The sequence below is a fragment of the Trachurus japonicus genome, chromosome 8 (genome assembly GCF_045865225.1).
Source record: "Trachurus japonicus isolate A0001 chromosome 8, Traja_1.0".
Taxonomy (NCBI): Eukaryota; Metazoa; Chordata; class Actinopteri; order Carangiformes; family Carangidae; genus Trachurus; species Trachurus japonicus.
Window position 1 is genome coordinate 17,950,095 of NC_140914.1, and position 17,879 is coordinate 17,967,973.

General features: G+C 44.6%; 2 protein-coding genes across 4 annotated transcripts; one reads left to right on the forward strand and one right to left on the reverse strand.

Annotated features, from left to right (window-relative positions):
- The first annotated feature begins 873 nt into the window (after positions 1-873).
- LOC146983016 (testis-expressed protein 2-like) lies at positions 874-13,415 on the forward strand. Its single transcript, XM_085784348.1, has 12 exons — positions 874-1,377; positions 5,135-6,479; positions 7,860-8,060; positions 8,956-9,232; positions 9,315-9,502; positions 10,003-10,221; positions 10,735-10,834; positions 11,276-11,408; positions 11,535-11,672; positions 12,135-12,344; positions 12,441-12,561; positions 12,660-13,415. Exons 2-12 carry the CDS (start codon positions 5,289-5,291, stop codon positions 12,804-12,806), a joined length of 2,925 nt encoding a protein of 974 aa, XP_085640474.1. The 5' UTR covers positions 874-1,377; positions 5,135-5,288; the 3' UTR covers positions 12,807-13,415.
- Positions 13,416-13,501: 86 nt separating this feature from the next.
- On the reverse strand, positions 13,502-17,744 carry LOC146983017 (large ribosomal subunit protein uL3-like). 3 transcript variants are annotated; one of them, XM_085784349.1, is made up of 10 exons: positions 17,406-17,744; positions 16,475-16,667; positions 16,142-16,310; positions 15,872-16,007; positions 15,046-15,232; positions 14,781-14,941; positions 14,545-14,646; positions 14,082-14,177; positions 13,820-13,939; positions 13,502-13,612 (listed from the first exon to the last, which is right to left on the reverse strand). In XM_085784349.1, exons 1-10 carry the CDS (start codon positions 17,727-17,729, stop codon positions 13,553-13,555), a joined length of 1,548 nt encoding a protein of 515 aa, XP_085640475.1. In that variant the 5' UTR covers positions 17,730-17,744; the 3' UTR covers positions 13,502-13,552. The 3 variants fall into 3 exon arrangements, with proteins under 3 accessions (XP_085640475.1, XP_085640477.1, XP_085640476.1); XM_085784351.1 differs by having other exon boundaries at positions 17,489-17,690; XM_085784350.1 differs by lacking the exon at positions 17,406-17,744.
- Between the last annotated feature and the right edge of the window lie 135 nt (positions 17,745-17,879).

Below are 17,879 nucleotides of genomic sequence, written 5' to 3' on the forward strand. Positions count from 1 at the left end.
TTTTTATAGATTTTTACCTATATTAGAAATTCTTCAGGTAATGGCAAGTGACCGCATCTCCAGCTGCTTTTTGAAAGTGACTCTTCTTCTGTAGTTTGGCCAAAAGGTGGCAGCAAACACAGCTCAGTTATTTTGTAGGAGCTGGACTGAAGGACATGATAACTGTCTCGGCTGTTTGCAGCATTATTTATCTGCTACTGAGATGAACATGGTCTTAACTAAAGCTCAAATTTAGATATAAATAGAAAAACTGAATCATATTTCTCTATTTGAGGCTTCATTGATGTTTTTATTGTTTACCCTTGGTTGTAAAGAATCTATATCTTGGAGCAGCAGCATTCAAAACTGGTTGTGTGTTAGTGATAATCAGTGACTCAATCATCTCTAAATCTTCAGTCTCTGCCTTTTAGCATTAAGCCCCACTGCAACAACATTTTACTCCAGTGTCCATAAAATCCTATGTTTTTGAAGGTGCATCCTGCAGACATGTCAGGTCATTGACAGTCAGGTTATCACCTCCATGTCAGTATTTATGTCCGGGCTCCTGTCTCTCTCTCTCTCTCTCTCTCTCTCTATGTCCAGGCTTACATACAAGCTTGATGATTATAAGAAGAAGCCTTCAACATGCATCCCCATAAAGAGAGAGCTAGAAGCTGTGTATAATTTAATTAGAGGGGGGATTAAGAAAACATCCTGTTTGCAAATTGCTGTAGTGCCTGCGTGGACACTTGCCCAGTATGTCGTTATAACAAAAAAATATAATAAAAAAGGATTGTGGCTTTTAAATAAGGGGCTTTTGAGCAGTAACTGGCGTGAATTTTGCAGGTCGTGCAATTACATAAGTCTGCGTACAGGACTGCGGTGTCAGAGAGAGGGGGAGTTGAGCTGAGTGTGTGTTTGGATCAGAGAGGAGTCGTCGCTCCGTCAACTGTTGGCCCTTCAAACCTAATCTGGATTAGAGGTCGGTCCAGTCTGCAGCCAGGGCTCCCAATAATCACATTATTCTGCGTTGGGTATAGACGTCTCCTCGAGCGGAAGGAAGGAAGGAAGCCGCGACGTCCAAACGGCGCCAACATCTCTGACGCGTTCACCTTGGAGATAAACTGTTTGTTCGAATACGATTCATTTTATTTTATTGCCGATTCGCGACGGAGACGGGAACCAATCGGAGTAAAAAAAAAAAAAAAAAGTTGTCTGAATATTTTTAGCGGGGTCGTGGGTGGTGCGCATTTCCGTGTGCAGCTCACCGCGCTCTGCAGCATCCAGAGCGATCACTGCAGCCCGGAGCACGGACCTGCACGAGCCGACGTCTCCAAACCTTTTCCACTGATGCCACCAGCAGCAGCAGCAGCAGCAGCAGCAGCATGGGATATTCATGTAAGTGCTTGTGTGTTACCGACTGCTGTAGTTACCCGTGCACCCAGTCCAAACAGGAGAGTATAGATGTCTTTTATTTCTTATAATAGGCTACAAGACTTGAGCACTTCTCTACAGGTGAGGACAGAAACAATCCAGTGACAATCCAGTGATATATTTGGCTTCTATTGAAACAGCCCTCTTGGATGTGGGGAAAAAAGTTGACTCAATTGTTCATAAAGAGTTAATCGACCTCTTTTAGCAAAAGCAGATATTATCTTAATGATTTTCCTAATGGGATAAAGCAGAGCTTCGCTGGCACTGACCATGTGATACCCAGACAAACACCAAGCCCAGAGCCAAATGTGTCAGTCATCGGGGTCAAATGGTAGTCTGAGGGCAGGATGAAGCACAAGAATGCCATTTACAAAAGAAGAATAAGAATAGACCAGAATGATAGTCCGTCCTCATATAACCCTACACAGCACTACCCTTGGGTTTTTTTTTAATGAAGTACATCTTAGAGAGAAAGAAGAATATTCTGTTCCCTTTTTACCCCATTGTCCTTGTTAAGCCAGGATAGAAAGGCCAAGAGGAGGACAGACTGGTAAAGACATGATGATTTTTTGGCAGGACTCAGTCCCATGCTGACACCAGGATTAAAATGGGATTTTTCAGATGGTCACATCATTTCTCCCTCTCCATTTTTAATCCACTTTAAGTGATCTACCACTCACTAATAGACTCTTGAATCTACCTGTCCTGTTTGTCGTGAGGCTTACAAACCTTTCGTTTAAACAGGCCTCTAATACCTTCAGTCATTAAAGTTTCTACCTTTAACTTCATAAACGTTTTCCTCCATAATGACTGGTGAATTTATATATTTGTTTTTTTTTTGGGCTTGTTTGAACACAATAAATGATCTGAAAGAGTTTTCTTTGGCTCTGGGAAACTGTGATGACCATTTTTGGCATTTCCTATACAAATTATTAGTAGGGGGAAATAGTAAGCAAAGAAATCATAACTGCAAAAAGACAACCTTTCTTGCCATAAGTAAATCACAATCTGTCAATATTAAGTATATTTTGACTCAGACTAATCAGATTATAGCTCTGTTTTTCTGTGATTATCACTCAGCCATCTGCCCACTCGGTATTTGTTACAGAACTTGGCATGCATTTGGAAATACAGTTCTGCCTTTGCTTAAAATGAAATAAAAATATCCGCTTCACTTTCCATTTCCCATGAACAAACAGAAAACCTACAGACCTCTAAACATTTTCCCTTTGAATCCTGTGTCAGTGGTCGGGTGGTTGCTCTTTATTTCCTTCCTTACCTCTGCAGAAATTCAGACACTATCCAAACTGGAAAGTTTCCAAATCGCTGCTGACTATTCCTCTGAGCAGTGAAGGTTTTCCTCTCTGTGTCAGCAAGAACTGACAGAAATTGACTCTGAAGCAGAAATTGATTAGGGGCTGTCTGGAGCAGGTTTAGCACCGGCGAGGCAACGCTTTTGGTTAATTAGATTGGACGAACAGCCAGGCAGGTTGGTGCTAAAAATTAATTTCTCTTCTTATGAACAGTGTGCAGAGAAGGTGGGGAGGTAAGTGGTGAGCCAGCAGCAACATGGTAACAAACTGTAGCCTTGAAAATTGGGTTCATCCAGTTATGACCAGAATTCGTAATGTGCAGGATCATTTCTTTGTCTTTTACGTTCTTTAATTGTTTTCATAAAGTTTTTCATCAGTTTGTAGATCATCTCTAATAGTCAGTGTGCACTGCACTTATCTACAAATACAAACAATTTGTATTGCTCTCTAAGCCAGCTGGTGACTACAAGTATGACACTGCGTTATGCCTTTGTGTGTCTGAAAAATGATCAGAAATTGAAACATGCTGATTGCCCATTCATCAGATTTAATTCATGTCTCAAGTGTCTTAATTTCCTGTCGTAAAAGCCTCTTTAATATGGAGGATTAGAGTTAATCCACTCTGAGTCTGGACCGTGGCTGTTGACTGTCTGTGAATTGGGCTGTGCGGCATGCCTTCCATGATGCATGTCAGTGGCTGTCACATGTAAACAAACACTTAACAGCATGTTATAGATCCACATACTCTCAAAAGCTCAGATTTCCCAGGGGAGTGTCTAATTGTTATGCTTTCAAAAGCACGATGGAGAGTCTTGAAGAGTGTTGTTGGGGGGAAAAAAAATTCCCGTTATTTTCTTCCCTGTTATATTTTTTCCTGACTACCCTATTCCACATTTGGAAGTGTCCTTAGAGATACTGAATCAACGTATCATCATCAGTTTGTGAATGTGTGTGGTCTAGGTGGGTGAATGGCTTCCATTGTAAAGCGCTCTGAGTGGTATGTAGGAGCCATAAAAGCCCTGTGTGTAAGTGCAGCCCATCTACCATTTACCACAACCTGGAGCGGCTTTCGTTTCCTGCTCCTCCTGGGCTGCCATCACTGCTCTCAGTCATTCGTAACTCTCCATCTCCTCTATTTGTTGCCATCTGGACTTCTATCTAGGGGCCTCACGGGGGCCATTCACCAGAGAGGCTGTGATCTGTTTTGACATTTGAGCAACTGGTTGGCACACCGGTGTATGCTTGTGGCAGAGGGAAGAGCAACCTAGAATCAAGCACGCCATGGCCATAGCCTGCACACATTAAGGTGCTGTATTAGAGATATACCAGTGCCTGTGTCTGTGGTGGCTGTGGTGAGCATTGCGGATTTCTGGTGGGTGTATAACATCTTCCGGCAGACTCCACTGACACTGTGAGGTGATCATATGACACACTGTGCTCCGACTGTGCTCCTTGTGTATTTTTGACACAACACAATTGATTTTCTTTTCCTGTAAGTTGAGTCTGATGCTTTATGTTCATTCCATCCAGGTTCATGTTCACCGGGGCTAAATGAGGTGGCGATACGTACTCTTTCTGACCTTTAGCATGGAATAAGCCATCACAGTTTAACCTCATGTTGGTATATTTATCTTTAGTGCTTGTTCAAGTGTTTGTCCTCACACTTTAGACATAGCACGTTCTCACTTTCATCATCTACATGAGCAGATGCCACCATTTTGTCCCCCTGAGTTTCACTTTAATCAAACCTGAGGTAGCCATGCATTTAGAGGAGTGAACTTGTGATCAAAGAATTGCTGTTTTGAATTCCTGAACTATTTTGGAAATTTTTGACAGAGACTGTAAATAAATAACAATCTACATCTCCTGCAGGAAAACTGCTTTAAATAATGCCAAGAAATTACGGCTTGTTGTTTCTTCCAGGTCTCATTAGACTATGCGTGACGCCAAAATTGGCATGAACAGCGTGATGGAAGATAGCTAATGGGCCATTGCATCTAATTTGGGATTAAGTGTGACTCTGTGGGCTAATGACTCCTCAGACTATTCCAGAAACAAAGCACTCTCCCATCCCTACCTCACTCAAACTCAGACTGTATGTGTGAATTGACAGCACATGCAGAATGAATCACACAAATGCCTGAGGGGGAACAGTAAAACAGACACAGTAGGGGGTGCAGAGGAGATTTAAAAATAAAGGTCTCGGGGTGAAAGGAGAGAAAATTAGAAAAGTGACGGAGACAAGGGAACAGAGAGGAAGGAAAAGGTCAGAGTGGCTGGTAAAGAAGTAGAATGGACCTTTGATGTTAAATGTTACAAATTGTTTTCAAAAGAAATATTGCTGAGGATTTGTTTAAGATGTTTAATTTTAATATTCTTTTTTTTTTTATGTCTCACCACATTTCCAGCATCCAACATGATGAGCTACCCAAGAGGGATCTTTCAAGCCTACGTGCCGTTACAGACTCCCAGCATTAGCACCATGCTCCATGTTTTGGAAGTCGGCTACACCCTTTGGTTGACTGTTTTCTCACCATAGCTTGTGGTTGGTTGACGGCCAGCATGGAGGAGAGCAAGCTCATCTTCAGTCTGGACCACCACGATGAGGGTCCCACCGTGGCCTTCTCCAAAGATAAGTCACAAGCCAGAGAGAGCCAGCCTGACCTCAGTTTGGGGATCGATTTGGACCTGAGTCAAGGCCACCGTTCCCAGCCCTTCCTGCCTCACTCACCCTCCTCCCCGGGCTCTCTAGCTGACCTGTCGTCATCATCGGCAGGCCTGCTTGTCACCACAAACTTGGTCAAATCTTCCTCTACGGACCTTGAGCCAAGGGAAAGCAGCTCGCTAAGAAGCAAACCTCTCCTCAGTCTGGTCAAGTCTCTGAGCACGGAGATCTCCCGCCGGGTTGAGCCGGAGGTCAATCTCTCCAAGTCTGACTCCAAGCTTCATTTGCATCCTTGGAAACAGCTTACCCAGCCAAGGATCCTAGAGGCAAGGCCCGAAACGGGTGGACTGATCGAGAATGACGACTGGGCGTCACCTCCTTCCACAGGCAGCATGTCACCCACTGAACCCCGGGGCAGCTCGCTGATTGCTGAGCTGGAGGACACGCGGAGGAAATTTTCGGAGGCCATGCAGGATCCTCTGAGCATGCTGAGTAAGATCATGGGGGACGAAAGCTCGGGCAGCCCCAAGCAGGGGAGGGCCTCTGGTGCTGGAGACTCACCGGCCTCTCAGGGGAGCTGTGGAAGAGAGATGAGCGGTGAAGATGCAGAGTTTAAGTGCTTTAGGAGGACTGACAGTGAGCACAGAGGAGTGTTTGAAACTCCTCTGAGAAGACTCCAAAAGGGTTCATTATTGAAATCCTCTGCAGACCACCACACTCACAGCAGAGACAGCCATTATGAAATTCAGACTTACGGAGATGTGCTTCAAGTAGTGGAGCTCCAGAACAGATCCAGAGGGACGCGTCGCAAAACTTACGCCCAGCCTCGAGGCATAGTCCCAGGCTCGTCGCTGCCCTTTCACTGGCTCGTCCCTGTGGGTCTTCTAGCTTACGGGTTTTTTGTGCTGCCCCTCCCCCCTTATCTGACGGGTCTATCTGTTGGGGTTGCGTGTGGCTTCATGCTGGGACTGGTGGTCTTGTTCATGTTTGCCCCGCAACGCTCAAATACCAGAAGCAACAAGGGCTCTCGCTTCAAGTCCAGCATGTGTCCACTGGATGATAAGCTCACAGATCCAGAAATCCTAGAGGTAACACAGTAGTCAAATATACTGTTATAACATTGTTTTTCTATACTTTTGCCAAAACCTGGCTGTGCAGTGATGTATCCATGTAGGCTAATAAGTGTAGTGGAGAGCTAGAGGGCAGGCACTGACTTGGAAAAACCAATGAGCAGAGTACGAATTCTGAATTAGTATGAATCATTCATGCTTTTGTGTGTGGCCACAGACAGCTATACCTATACTTACCAGTCTGTTTATTTAATCAAAAATCAGCGTTAACAGATTTATTTATGTTTTCCTTCTTTTTTCAATTACTTTCTTTTTCAATTTTAACCCATGCTCGCAGCTCTAGGAATGACAATACTGTCCAATTCACTACTGTGGTCTAGACTGAATTATCTCATCAGCTATACTGGATTGAAATGAAATATAGTGCAGACAGACGATGAATGCTATTTTCTACCCTAGGCGTCTTATACTACAGCCAAAAGGTTGACATCATAGATTTTGTGAAATGACTCTGCACCAATTAAACAAATTGCCGTCAAGTATAGCACAAACAGCCATGCCCTATTAGAACCAGTAGAAACTTTGACAGTCTGACTTTACCATCCATACGTCCATCCATTAGCTAGGCCTCTTCTCCTTACAGAGATACAGAGGGCTGGAGTGAATCCTTAGTTGTACTTTAGTGCTAAACAACATTAGCATGCCAACACATATTAGCAAGCTAACACACCAAAACAAGATGGTAATTGTGTTGTATGCATTGCATTGAAATGATGCTCCAACAGTAGCCTACTTCCTGGTTTCCTTTGACTGATTTGGCTACATGGAAATGAGGTACAAACTTTAGTGTTTGTTTCTGAAGGGTCAGGGATCATAACAGCAGACAACAGCAGTCATGTGAGGCAGCGGATGGCTCGGTACTATCAGAAGTGTCTGGATTAGTTTTGTAGTCATCTCTGTATTAAAACCGACCCATAGGAACAGCGGGTTCAGCATTTGAGGGGAGGTTTACATTGGTGACACCCCCGCTGTGCTGCCTGCCTCATTAAAGGCAGCATTAGCAGGTTCAGGTAAGGTGAAGTTCGTGAGGACAGAGGAGTTTCTAGCATGAGGCCGTAAGCTATTTCACAGTGTTAAATGAGACAGATGTATTCTGCCATGGCTCATGTTTCCCCTCCTGCTGAGCTGTATTGTCACAGTTTACACCACTCGCTGTGAATTTCATTTGCCTGAGTAGAGACTTTGCTTGGTTGACATCTTTTCTGCTTGATATTAACACTTAGTTAAATGCACATAAATAATGCCACAACACAGCTGTCAAGACTGTTCAGTTATGTGGGAGAACTGTGAAGTGATTTGTTACTCACCGTGTTGCCACTTCCACCGTTTTCCCTCCAGGGCTGGATGAACGAGACGCACGGCTACGACCCCGAGACTTTCCACCCCTCCATCACGCACTCGGTCTACGTCACCCTGGAGGGAAGCCGGCTGCGCCTGGCACAACCACGTGCCAACATCCCTCGGTGGGCGGCGTTCGATGAGTCGCCCCGGGATGCCGTGTTTTTACGTTCTTGCACTTATCAGCTGTCTAACTGTAAGGTCAGTGTGTCACTCATAGGTCCCAGCCAAGGGGGCAGTTGTCGGTCTGAGAAGTGAAGCTCACTTCCGCGTTCAAAAAACTGCAATCCCCTCGGATTCCTCTGGGGGCTGGTGTCAGAAGGGAGCATTCCCCATAGACACCCATGTTAAAATCGCCGACTTTACATCCTCAGTAAACATGTTAAAAGCCTGGTGTCAGAACGTTTTTTCGTCTCAATCAATAGTTTCCACCCCCGCACACACTCTGAGGGGGGTGATTTTTTTTTAACTCTACCGTTTTACCGTTATAAGGTTAAAACTCTGGCCAATCAGGGCGCGGAAACGTTGAGTGACAGGTCTGAGCAGCTCCGTGGACAGCTGCTCCGAGGCCAGGGGGCGGGTTCTCGGCCGGCCAATCCAACATGGCGCTGTTCAGGCCGCCATATTTGAGTCACAAAAACGACTCCCCAAAACCAATGGGTGACGTCACGGACGCTACGTCCATTCTTTTTACAGTCTATGGTCCCAGCACAGCATGCATGTCTCTCCCCGGGGGGAGTTAAAAAAGAGAGAGAAGCAAGGTGACCTCTCATCTGAACTCCTCACTCCTCATCTCTCTTCACCCACTTTGTCATCTAACACGGAGGTGAAAGACCAGAGGGATTAGGCCTGAAGTGATGACACTCTGAATAAACTTGACCCCTCCACTATGCCCCACTGAGGCAGGCAACAGTGGCTTTCAGTAGGGTAATAGAATAAAGCTAGCACACAATATAATCAATGTGGGGAGGGCTTTTGGCAGTAGTTAACAGTCAACACATTTCTGCCTGCCAGCATGTGTTATGGAAAGAGAGAAAGAGATAAAAAAAGATTTTTTTTTTCTCTAATGTTCCCATTCTGTTCATTTTTATCCCAGGTGTCTTTGTTGCCTCCTGGTCTGGCTCGCAAGAGGGTGTGGAACAAGAAGTATCCCATCTGCATCACTCTGGCTGAGGGGGAGGTAGGGGAGGAGAGCCTGGTTGAAGGGCAGGAGGAGGAAGAAAAGACGGAGATACACGCCTTACCGGACCACCAGCTTCCTGTCACACTCTACCTGTTCGGCCGCACGGGGAGAGAGAAGGAGGAGTGGTTCCAGCACTTCCTGTCCGCCTCCGGAGCCAAGAGCAGTGTGAGCGGAGAGGAGAACAAAGCAGGTAAGATGTCATGGTTTATAGTGATTCGTGGCGATGTCTTCAGCCCACTCACTACGTATCTATCTTTGACTTCCCCCTTCAGAAACACTACCTGGTGGGGATGCGGTCAAAGAGAGCACGGAGGAGCTGCAGGATTTGCCAGGAGCCATGAAAACAAGAACGCTGCTGGACTACTGCATCTACATGACTCAGCTGATTGGCTCAGAGAGTTGCAACCCCACACCCAGCCCCTGCCCCAGTGAAAAGGGAAGCCCCACGACCCACAAGAAGGTTAATGAGCAACATTTTCGTTCAGCTTTTAGATCCAGCAGCGAGCGGGGCAGCAAAGGTTGATATATGCTTTGAACTTTTAACTCTCCTCCTTTATGTATCAGACTTCAAATAAAAGAAGCCCTGTCAGTCAGGAGGAGATATCACAACATTGCTGCTGCTATACGTAACCTCTGGGTGTCAGGCTAATACTCCCTTTGATCAGAGCTGGTCGATATAAGCCACTGTTCTGCTTCTGCACTCATATCAGCCTTTTCCAGGATGCTTGCTCAGCTAAACATATCCTTGCTGACGAGACCAAATGTCAACATGCAGAAATATCAGGTATCAAGTAGCTGGAAGGATATTAATAGGAACTGCGTGTGGTGCATCTGCAGAGTACCAGACTCGGCCGCTAATCCCAGTCTGGGTGTTTTGGAATTGCCAGCCCGCTGAGACGCTGTCACGATGAGTCAGTGAAAAATTGCAAAACGTATTTTTTTCTCTGAAATTTGCTGCAGATTCACAATGAAGAGCACAACTCTGGAGGTCACGCTGGAGCTGAGTCCAGCACAGGCTCAGGCTCAGGCTCAGGCTCAGGGGCAGGGGGATGCTCTGCAGAGGGCCAGCCCACCTGGGTCAACTCAGTGGTGGGAAGGATCTTCTGGGACTTTCTCCGGGAGAAGTACTGGACGGATCAGGTGGCGCACAAGATCCAGAAGAAACTCAGCAAGATCAAGGTGAGGGTGACCGATGGTTGCACTGGCGTTCTTTGTTACGCACATTCATCTTCATCATCAGTAGCATCATCAGTGTCATAATATCACCTGGCGACAGTGAGTGTAGTGCAGGTCAGAGCTCTACAAACTGTGTCACTGGATGATCTGAGCTGAACAACAGCACCAGTGTCTGCACAAGGTCAAAAAACACAAGCTACATTGATGCTGTGTGTGTGTGCGTGTGTGTGTGTTTGTGTGAGCTGATAATGCACTGCCTCTGGTTCCTAAGGCAGGAGTCGTACTGATGGCACCACAACATCCCATCACTCATTTCCCACTCTCCTCTTTGACACACAACATCTCTCTTTCTCTCTCAGGCCTCCATCGTTTGCTCTTTTGTTTGAGGTACTTAGAGCGGGTCTCTCTCTGCGGGTCTCTCTGTTTGTCATACGCTAGATCTAATTTGAAGGTTTTTCATGTATGACATGCACGCAACTTGTCTACTAATTAAACAGACTGTCTGCCCCATTACAGTTGCCATACTTCATGAATGAACTGACTCTGGCTGATCTGGACATGGGCACCTGTCTACCCCAGGTCCTTAGCACGTCCAAACCCACGCTGGACCGCAGAGGTACAGTACAACACACACTCGCCTGTGGCTTAACTGATGAGTTTTCTTTTATGAGGTCAAATAAGTTTAGCCGACAGCGTCTACCCAGATCTCTCTCTGTCACATTCCTGCAGTCGGCTCAGGCCATGATCTCATTTATTTCATTACAGAGTTCGTCATGCCCGCCTTAAAAGCTTTCCATTGTCTCCTACTGAAGCGATTAGCAATCCTCTTAGTCTTGACTAAGCTCAACCAACAATAACATGCCAAAGCTATCCTCTGTTGGTCTAATGTTCCCCATGCAACAACACCGTGCCAGAGGGGATCAACAAAGGAAGTCGACTCAGCCTCCAAACCAAAGTGTTTAGCGTTTACTTTAGACCAAGAAATCTGCCAGATTGCCTGCTACCTGATAGCTGTTAGCTGTCGCCTCTGCTTTAACTCCCTCTCTCCATCTCCAAGGCCTGTGGCTGGAAATGGAGGTGATGTACACAGGCTGCCTTCAGATGACCCTGGAGACTAAGATGAACCTGTGTAAACTGGGTAAAGAGGGAGAGGACGAGACTCACTGTGTCCCAGAGACCCAGCAAGTGGGGTGAGGTTCATTAAACTTTAATATTCCTCATTTTATAAATAGGATAGGTGAACATGCTGAGGATAAGTGTGTTTTCTAAGCTTTGTAGTAGTTTGCATTAAGAGGCACCACCGGTGTGTTTTTCAGCTGTAAGCCCAGGCTGTGTATACTGGCCGATAGTGATGAAGAGTCATCCAGCGCAGGCTCGTCTGATGAAGAGGAAGCCCCTCCATCTGAGCCCCAGGGATCTGTTGGAGATAAGAGCACAGTCGTAGCAGCTGATGGGTAAATTAAAAAAATCATTGTTGTTTTCTATCCCAGACAGGATTTTAGATGGGAAAGAAAAGGAAAACTGTCAGGCAAACCCAAAATATTTAGGTGCTGAATTTAATGACAGAGCACAGAGTGTCTTGGCAGTTTGGGTCAAGTTTAACAGACATTTATCAGAAATATGTAAAGTAACATGAATTTAAGGAAGGATAAGGCGTGTAAAAGCTGAAATGTTTTCAAAAGATCCTTGAAAGTTTCAACTTATTTAAAGAGGTCAACCTAACTGCCTTTATGTTGAACAAAAAAGTGGAGGATCAACATACTTTTTTTAAATTCTGTGTCTATTCTTAGCAATTCAACCATTTCAGACAGTTTTTTAAACTAGTAAGTTGAAAAAAATCAATCCAGTGACTGTCATGTTTTGGATTGGCAGCACTTATATTATCCTTTTGTTTTTTTCTTTTTTTTTAATCCCAGGCATACTGGTGGCAGCACAAGCAGGAAATTCCTGAGATTTGTGGACAAGATAGCAAAGTCCAAATACTTCCAGAAGGCCACAGAGAACGAGTACATCAAGAAGAAGATAGCTGAGGTGTCCAACATGCCTCTGATGCTGAGTGTAGAGGTCCTGGAGCTCTCTGGTACTCTGGCCATCAACATCCCACCTCCTCCTACTGACAGGATATGGTACCGTTCATACACAGATTCCATGCAAACTGAACATTTTATGGTCAATCATTTCTTTGTATCTTTCTCCACTAGCACTCTTTCTCTCTCTTTCAGGTACAGTTTCCGGGTGCCTCCCAGGTTAGACCTCCATGTGCGTCCCATGCTCGGCGAGAGGGAGGTCACCTTCACCCATGTCACTGAGTGGATTGAGAAAAAGCTGCAGTGCGAGTTCCAGGTGAGTGAGTTCATGAGTCTGTTCAAAATTATTTGAATCCGCATTTTTATTGTTTATATTAGAGGTTAATGTCACTTTTAATCATTGTCGATCAACAGAAAGTGTTAGTTATGCCCAACATGGACGATCTGTATCTGCCCCTGATGACATCTGGCCTGGAAAATCCACCGACATCCCACCACTCCTCAATCCAATCCACATCCCAACAGTCCTCCATGGAGTCCCAGGAGTACATGTCAGAGTAATGGCCCCCTTAAAGCTACAGATGGGATATTTCCTGATGCAAAATAGCTAATGTGCAGCTATTGCCATGAATCTCATGGACTGTGAGGCAGCTGCAGCTGGGTACCGGCTTAGTGTTCATCCTGAGCATGTTCATTGTTACCAGTGTGGGATAGATGCCTCCTGAGGGCACATGGGACATGGTATTGACCTCGAGACTGTGACAATGGTGCTACAGTGCCCCCTACTGTGAAGATATTGAACCGGACCTAACACCCTGATCACCAGTGAGACAGTGGACACGGTCCACTGGATTTCCAGAAGGTGCTGATGTAGGTGAAGATCAGAATGTCTTTACTGCACAAAAACAAGGTGTTGTTCATGGCTACTGTTTTAAATGGATGAAAACCGAACACCAAACTGTCCATCAATCCATTTTCTTATCCGCTGATCCTTTAAAAGGTTGCGAGGTTGAACAAATTAGGAGGTGAAAAAAATAAGATAATAACCTAATAAGAACTTTCTGTTCTTTTCAGCCAAGCTGCCATGATGCATGTTATTTCTGAACAGTGTAACTGTTATATGCTCATGGATTTCTCAGTGAACAATAAAAACCTGTTCCAAACTTTAAATCTATGTCAATTGTTGAACTTAAACTGCATAGAAATATGTACATACAACACACACAGCTGTTGTTTGACACGGAATAACTACACAGTGTATCTGAAATTCTGTTTTATTATTGTGTGATCATTTAGTCCTTTTTCTTTCAGACGTCCTCACTCAGCGGCTCTGGCAGTGTTTTCTTTATATCTTTCTTCAGTGGCCCCTGCAGGTAGACCAGAAGTGTGAGGTCAAAATAGTACAGAAAGATAAGAGTGATTATGTTAACACTGGGGAAAAAAGGAGAAAGAAAGGAATAATTGACCCCTTTTGTGCAAATATTGGCTTTACTCATGCAAAATGCACAAGCCATTCTTGTCCTCACTTCCTGGTATTCAGACCTGAGTGTGCACCAAACTTTTCTCACGCTCACCATAAATGCCCTTTTCTCCTGAGCGGTCTGGAAGCGGCCGTGCCCAAATTTGGAAGTGGTGTCGATGAACTTGAGCTCAATCGTCTCCTTGGACTTGCGAGATGTGTGCACGAGCAAAGACTTTTGGAGAGATAGAGACACACAAAAATATACACACTCTGTACATGTAGCTTAGCTTTTTTACTTCGTGAGTAAATCGAGTTACAGATTCAGAAATGAACAACAACAGATCTGAAATTAGACTTGCAAAGTCACACTGTACCTTTCTGAGAGTGAGGACACGTTTGGTAGTCCCGACCACGCAGCCTTTCACCATGACAAAGTCATTATTCACATCACCGTACTGGGGGAAGCCTCCCTACAGGGTAAATGACCAGGAGAAAGACAATGCAGAGTACAGGAGAGAACGAAGGGTAACTGAAGCTTGTTCAGGCAGAAATGTACTACTTTCTGTGCAACCCATTGTGGTGCTGGAACCACATTACCTACTAGTTACAGAAAGCACCATGTTTTTCACACCACCTTGATAAACATTTGTGCAAAATTGCTAATACGCCTTGTGTATTACAAAGACTAAAATCTGTGTTAAAAAATTGTAAATTGTCATTGATACATTATCAATATGGTCTTCATAGAAAGCAGTATTTGAGCATACATATGCTTGAAAATATGAAAATGTGATTTATTAGCTTCGCAATGGTTTTGTCACAGAGAGATGGAAGTACCATGGGTGTAATAGTCTTCTGGCTGGTGTCATAGCTGGTAGAGGCGTTGTTCCGGATCACCTTACCATCCTGAATGTGGACTCCCCTACCAATGCGGTAGATCTGTGGACACAAGTGAGGACATAATGGGTCTCAAGCATGGACACATAAAGTCATGGTAAACCCACCTGTAGTATATACTGAGAATAATGAAGGTTCATTTTTATATTCAATAAGTCTTTCACCCATCAGCCAACCTTCTTGTTGAGCTCAGTGCGGTGGTTGTATCCCTTCTGACCAGCACGAGCGATTGTGAAGGCCACACGGGCGGGATGCCAGGCTCCAATACAGGCCACCTTCCTCAGACCCTTGTGAGTCTTTCTGGGGAGCTTCTTTGTGTGCCAGCGGCTGGTCACACCTATCAGCCAAAAAGAGTAAAATGGTACATATGGTGGTTATAAATCTGAGTACATTTGTTTTTCCAAACCCCTGGGGCAACACAACCAGCATCATGTTTCCCACCTTTGAAGCCGTGACCCCTGGAGACGCCAATGACATCAATCATCTCATCCTGGTAGAAGACAGAAGATATAGGCACAGCCTGCTCCAGATGCTCCCTTGCCCAGTCCACCTTGTCTGAGATGCTTCCTCCATTTAGCTGCACCTCCATTATGTGGGCTTTTTTCTGCTTTATGGGCAGTAGTCGCATCTGGAAAAGCAGAAGAAATTGTGAAGACTGTAAAAGCCTTGAGAAAGCTATGGTTTTCAAAAGACATAGACTATCATGCTTTGAGTTTAATATGTATATATTGACCTATTATATATACCAGTACTCCTACCTATAGTGTTTTATGTCTTTTAATAATTGGACATATTATTCAGCATGAGATCATGTTTAAATTCTCAGTAATAACATCAGGCACTTGAGCACTTGAGTCTAATCTCCACAGAGAACTGGTCTTAGCAACAGCGTTGACAGTTGACATCTTGGCTCATCTTCATTTAGTTTGCTGCCAGCATAAAGGTTTTCACCTGGCAAAGTCTGGGTGAGCAGCCGGGTTCAGCCGTAAAATGTATTTTTAAACTGCTATTTGAGACGGCACACTCCAGCGCTCCCCGCAGACAGAGCATCATGGTCAGAGTTATTTGGATCTCGGCAGCTGAGAAGCCTGAGATGTGGTGGCGTTTCTTTCCATTGCATGTGGTCTAAGCTTGACACCTCTGCCCTTTTGCCAGGAATGTTTCAAAAGAAGACGAGGTGGAAACAAGGTGTGATAAGAGACCACTCTTGTTGTGCTTTAAAAGACTGGATTATGCTTAGTGTCGTGTAAAGGTAGGAGTAGTGTACCTGAGAGTGGACAATAACTCTGATGGTTGAACAGTATTTCTTCAACATGGTAAAATCCTTGTCCAGCTGTTTCTTTCCTGCCTCATCCTGCCACTTCTTGCTGTACTTGGTGAAGGCCTTCTTCTTGCTCTTGTACCTGAAGCACAACACAGAAAGACACAATGAAATGTAGACATTGTAAAAACTAGTAGTAATGCGGTAATTTAGCAGAACCACTAAGACCTAATTTCAAGTTTATCTAAATGGGAAATTCATTTTAATTCCACTCACCAGCTTTTGTAGAATCTGCGCTTGCACTCATCGCTCAGGTGCTCGGCGAAGATGGTTTTAAGGGAGCGTAAGCCGCGGATAGTGTGAATGTAACCCACAATTCCCACCACAATGACAGGTGGAGTTTCAATGATGGTAACTGCCTCGACATCCTCTCGCTTGGATTGCTCTGTGGGAAGGAACATGGAAAATACCCATCTGCTGAGATCATGTCAGTTTTTCAGTCAAACTCAATCAAGCATAGACTTTTCAACAGGAGATTCTATGTGTACATGTCAGCAGAAGCAAACAACAAGGATCACTCGAGTCTCCCACGGATCCAGCCATACATACTGAGGCCGGTGCGGTGCACCTCCCTGAGGGTGTGGGTCATGCCGGCCTTGTATCCTGGAAAGGCAGTGAGGTGGACCGGTTTGCTGGGGTCATCTTTGGGCCACGTGCGCACCTTCCCCCTGTGTTTCTTGCTACGCTTGTGGGGTAGAAACCCCAAGTGCCCGTGGCGGGGAGCATGGAATTTGCGATGGGACTAGAAAGGACACTACTTGTTAATATGAAATTCACACTACCCAAGTGTTGCAGAGTTTATATACAGTATATGTGTGTGTGTGTGTGTGTGTGTGTGTGTGTGTGTGTGTGTGTGTGTGTGTGTGTGTGTATATATATAAATGCAACATAACAGCTTTCCTTGAGTTTTTTCGTTTTGTTTTTGTGTGAAACACACATGGATGTCATTAATACACTGCAGGTGTACAACAGAGAGATGGAGAATTAGGTAACAGGTTGCATGGTGTCCAGATGTGCACATTTTAATGACCCATAGAGGCAGACACTTGTGTTTGATCTTTACAGTCTTTCACTGAAATGTGCAGACTCAGAGTGACAAATTTATAGTCTGCTATAATCAGGAAATTAATATTCTGTGCTTACTGTTTTTTAATCTGTTTCCCTAATTTTCTCCACATAATCAGATTCCTAAAGTGTAACAGGACAAGAGGACATCAACAGTCTGTCCAAGCCATGTGTTTGTATTTTCTGTGTTGATTTCTATATGTCACATTTTCTGTGAACCAGCAATCTACACCAGACAAATAATAAAGAAAACTCAGAGACTGGGATATTGGATTTAAAAAAAGCAGTCACCATTTCAGTGTTTCACGTGGTCTCCTCACAGGCAGCCATCTCAAGATAACCTTTCCAAACACTTTATCTATGCTTACAAATCCAGATGGCTAAAGAAACTCATAAATCACACAAACATGCTTACGTGAAAGAGATGAAAACAGGTGAAACTGTACAAAGATGAATTCTTTATAGCAGAAAAAAGCCAAAAACACAGTGAGTACTGACCATGTCCGCACACTGTCCAGTCTAGGGATAGAAAGGAAGAGGAACCAGTGCTGATGCAAGGGTCATAAGATGATACACGGCGTAAGAGCTCTAATTTGGTGTCTGGCCCGGCTGAGGAGCCGTATTTGCTTTCAAACAAGGTAATCACTGCCAAGTTCTCAAGGGAGAAGATAGGAAGGAGGGAAGAGCGGGCAAAGACTGAAGTCTGAGGTGGTGGGGAGGCCCAGTGGACAGGAACCATATAACCAAGAAAGGAGAGAGAAAGGAAGAAGAAAGTTTTCATTTTCAGATAGCTGAAGTTGACCTGTTTTAGAACCGACACACTGATACAGTTTGGTTTAGCCATCTGATTTAATCAACCATGTCTTGACATGATTGTTGATTAAATCGC

What these genes read in the sequence shown, in the direction of transcription:
- LOC146983016 (XM_085784348.1), top strand. Translation starts at nt 5,289, where the DNA reads ATGGAGGAGAGCAAGCTCATCTTCAGTCTGGACCACCACGATGAGGGT. An exon ending in CAGATCCAGAAATCCTAGAG is followed by an intron (nt 6,480 to 7,859) that starts GTAACACAGTAG and finishes TTTTCCCTCCAG; the next exon opens with GGCTGGATGAACGAGACGCA. An exon ending in AGCTGCAGTGCGAGTTCCAG is followed by an intron (nt 12,562 to 12,659) that starts GTGAGTGAGTTC and finishes GTCGATCAACAG; the next exon opens with AAAGTGTTAGTTATGCCCAA.
- LOC146983017 (XM_085784349.1), bottom strand. Translation starts at nt 17,729, where the DNA reads ATGGTTCCTGTCCACTGGGCCTCCCCACCACCTCAGACTTCAGTCTTT. An exon ending in GGTGCACCGCACCGGCCTCA is followed by an intron (nt 16,311 to 16,474) that starts GTATGTATGGCT and finishes TCCTTCCCACAG; the next exon opens with AGCAATCCAAGCGAGAGGAT. An exon ending in CGCAGATTCTACAAAAGCTG is followed by an intron (nt 16,008 to 16,141) that starts GTGAGTGGAATT and finishes GTTGTGCTTCAG; the next exon opens with GTACAAGAGCAAGAAGAAGG.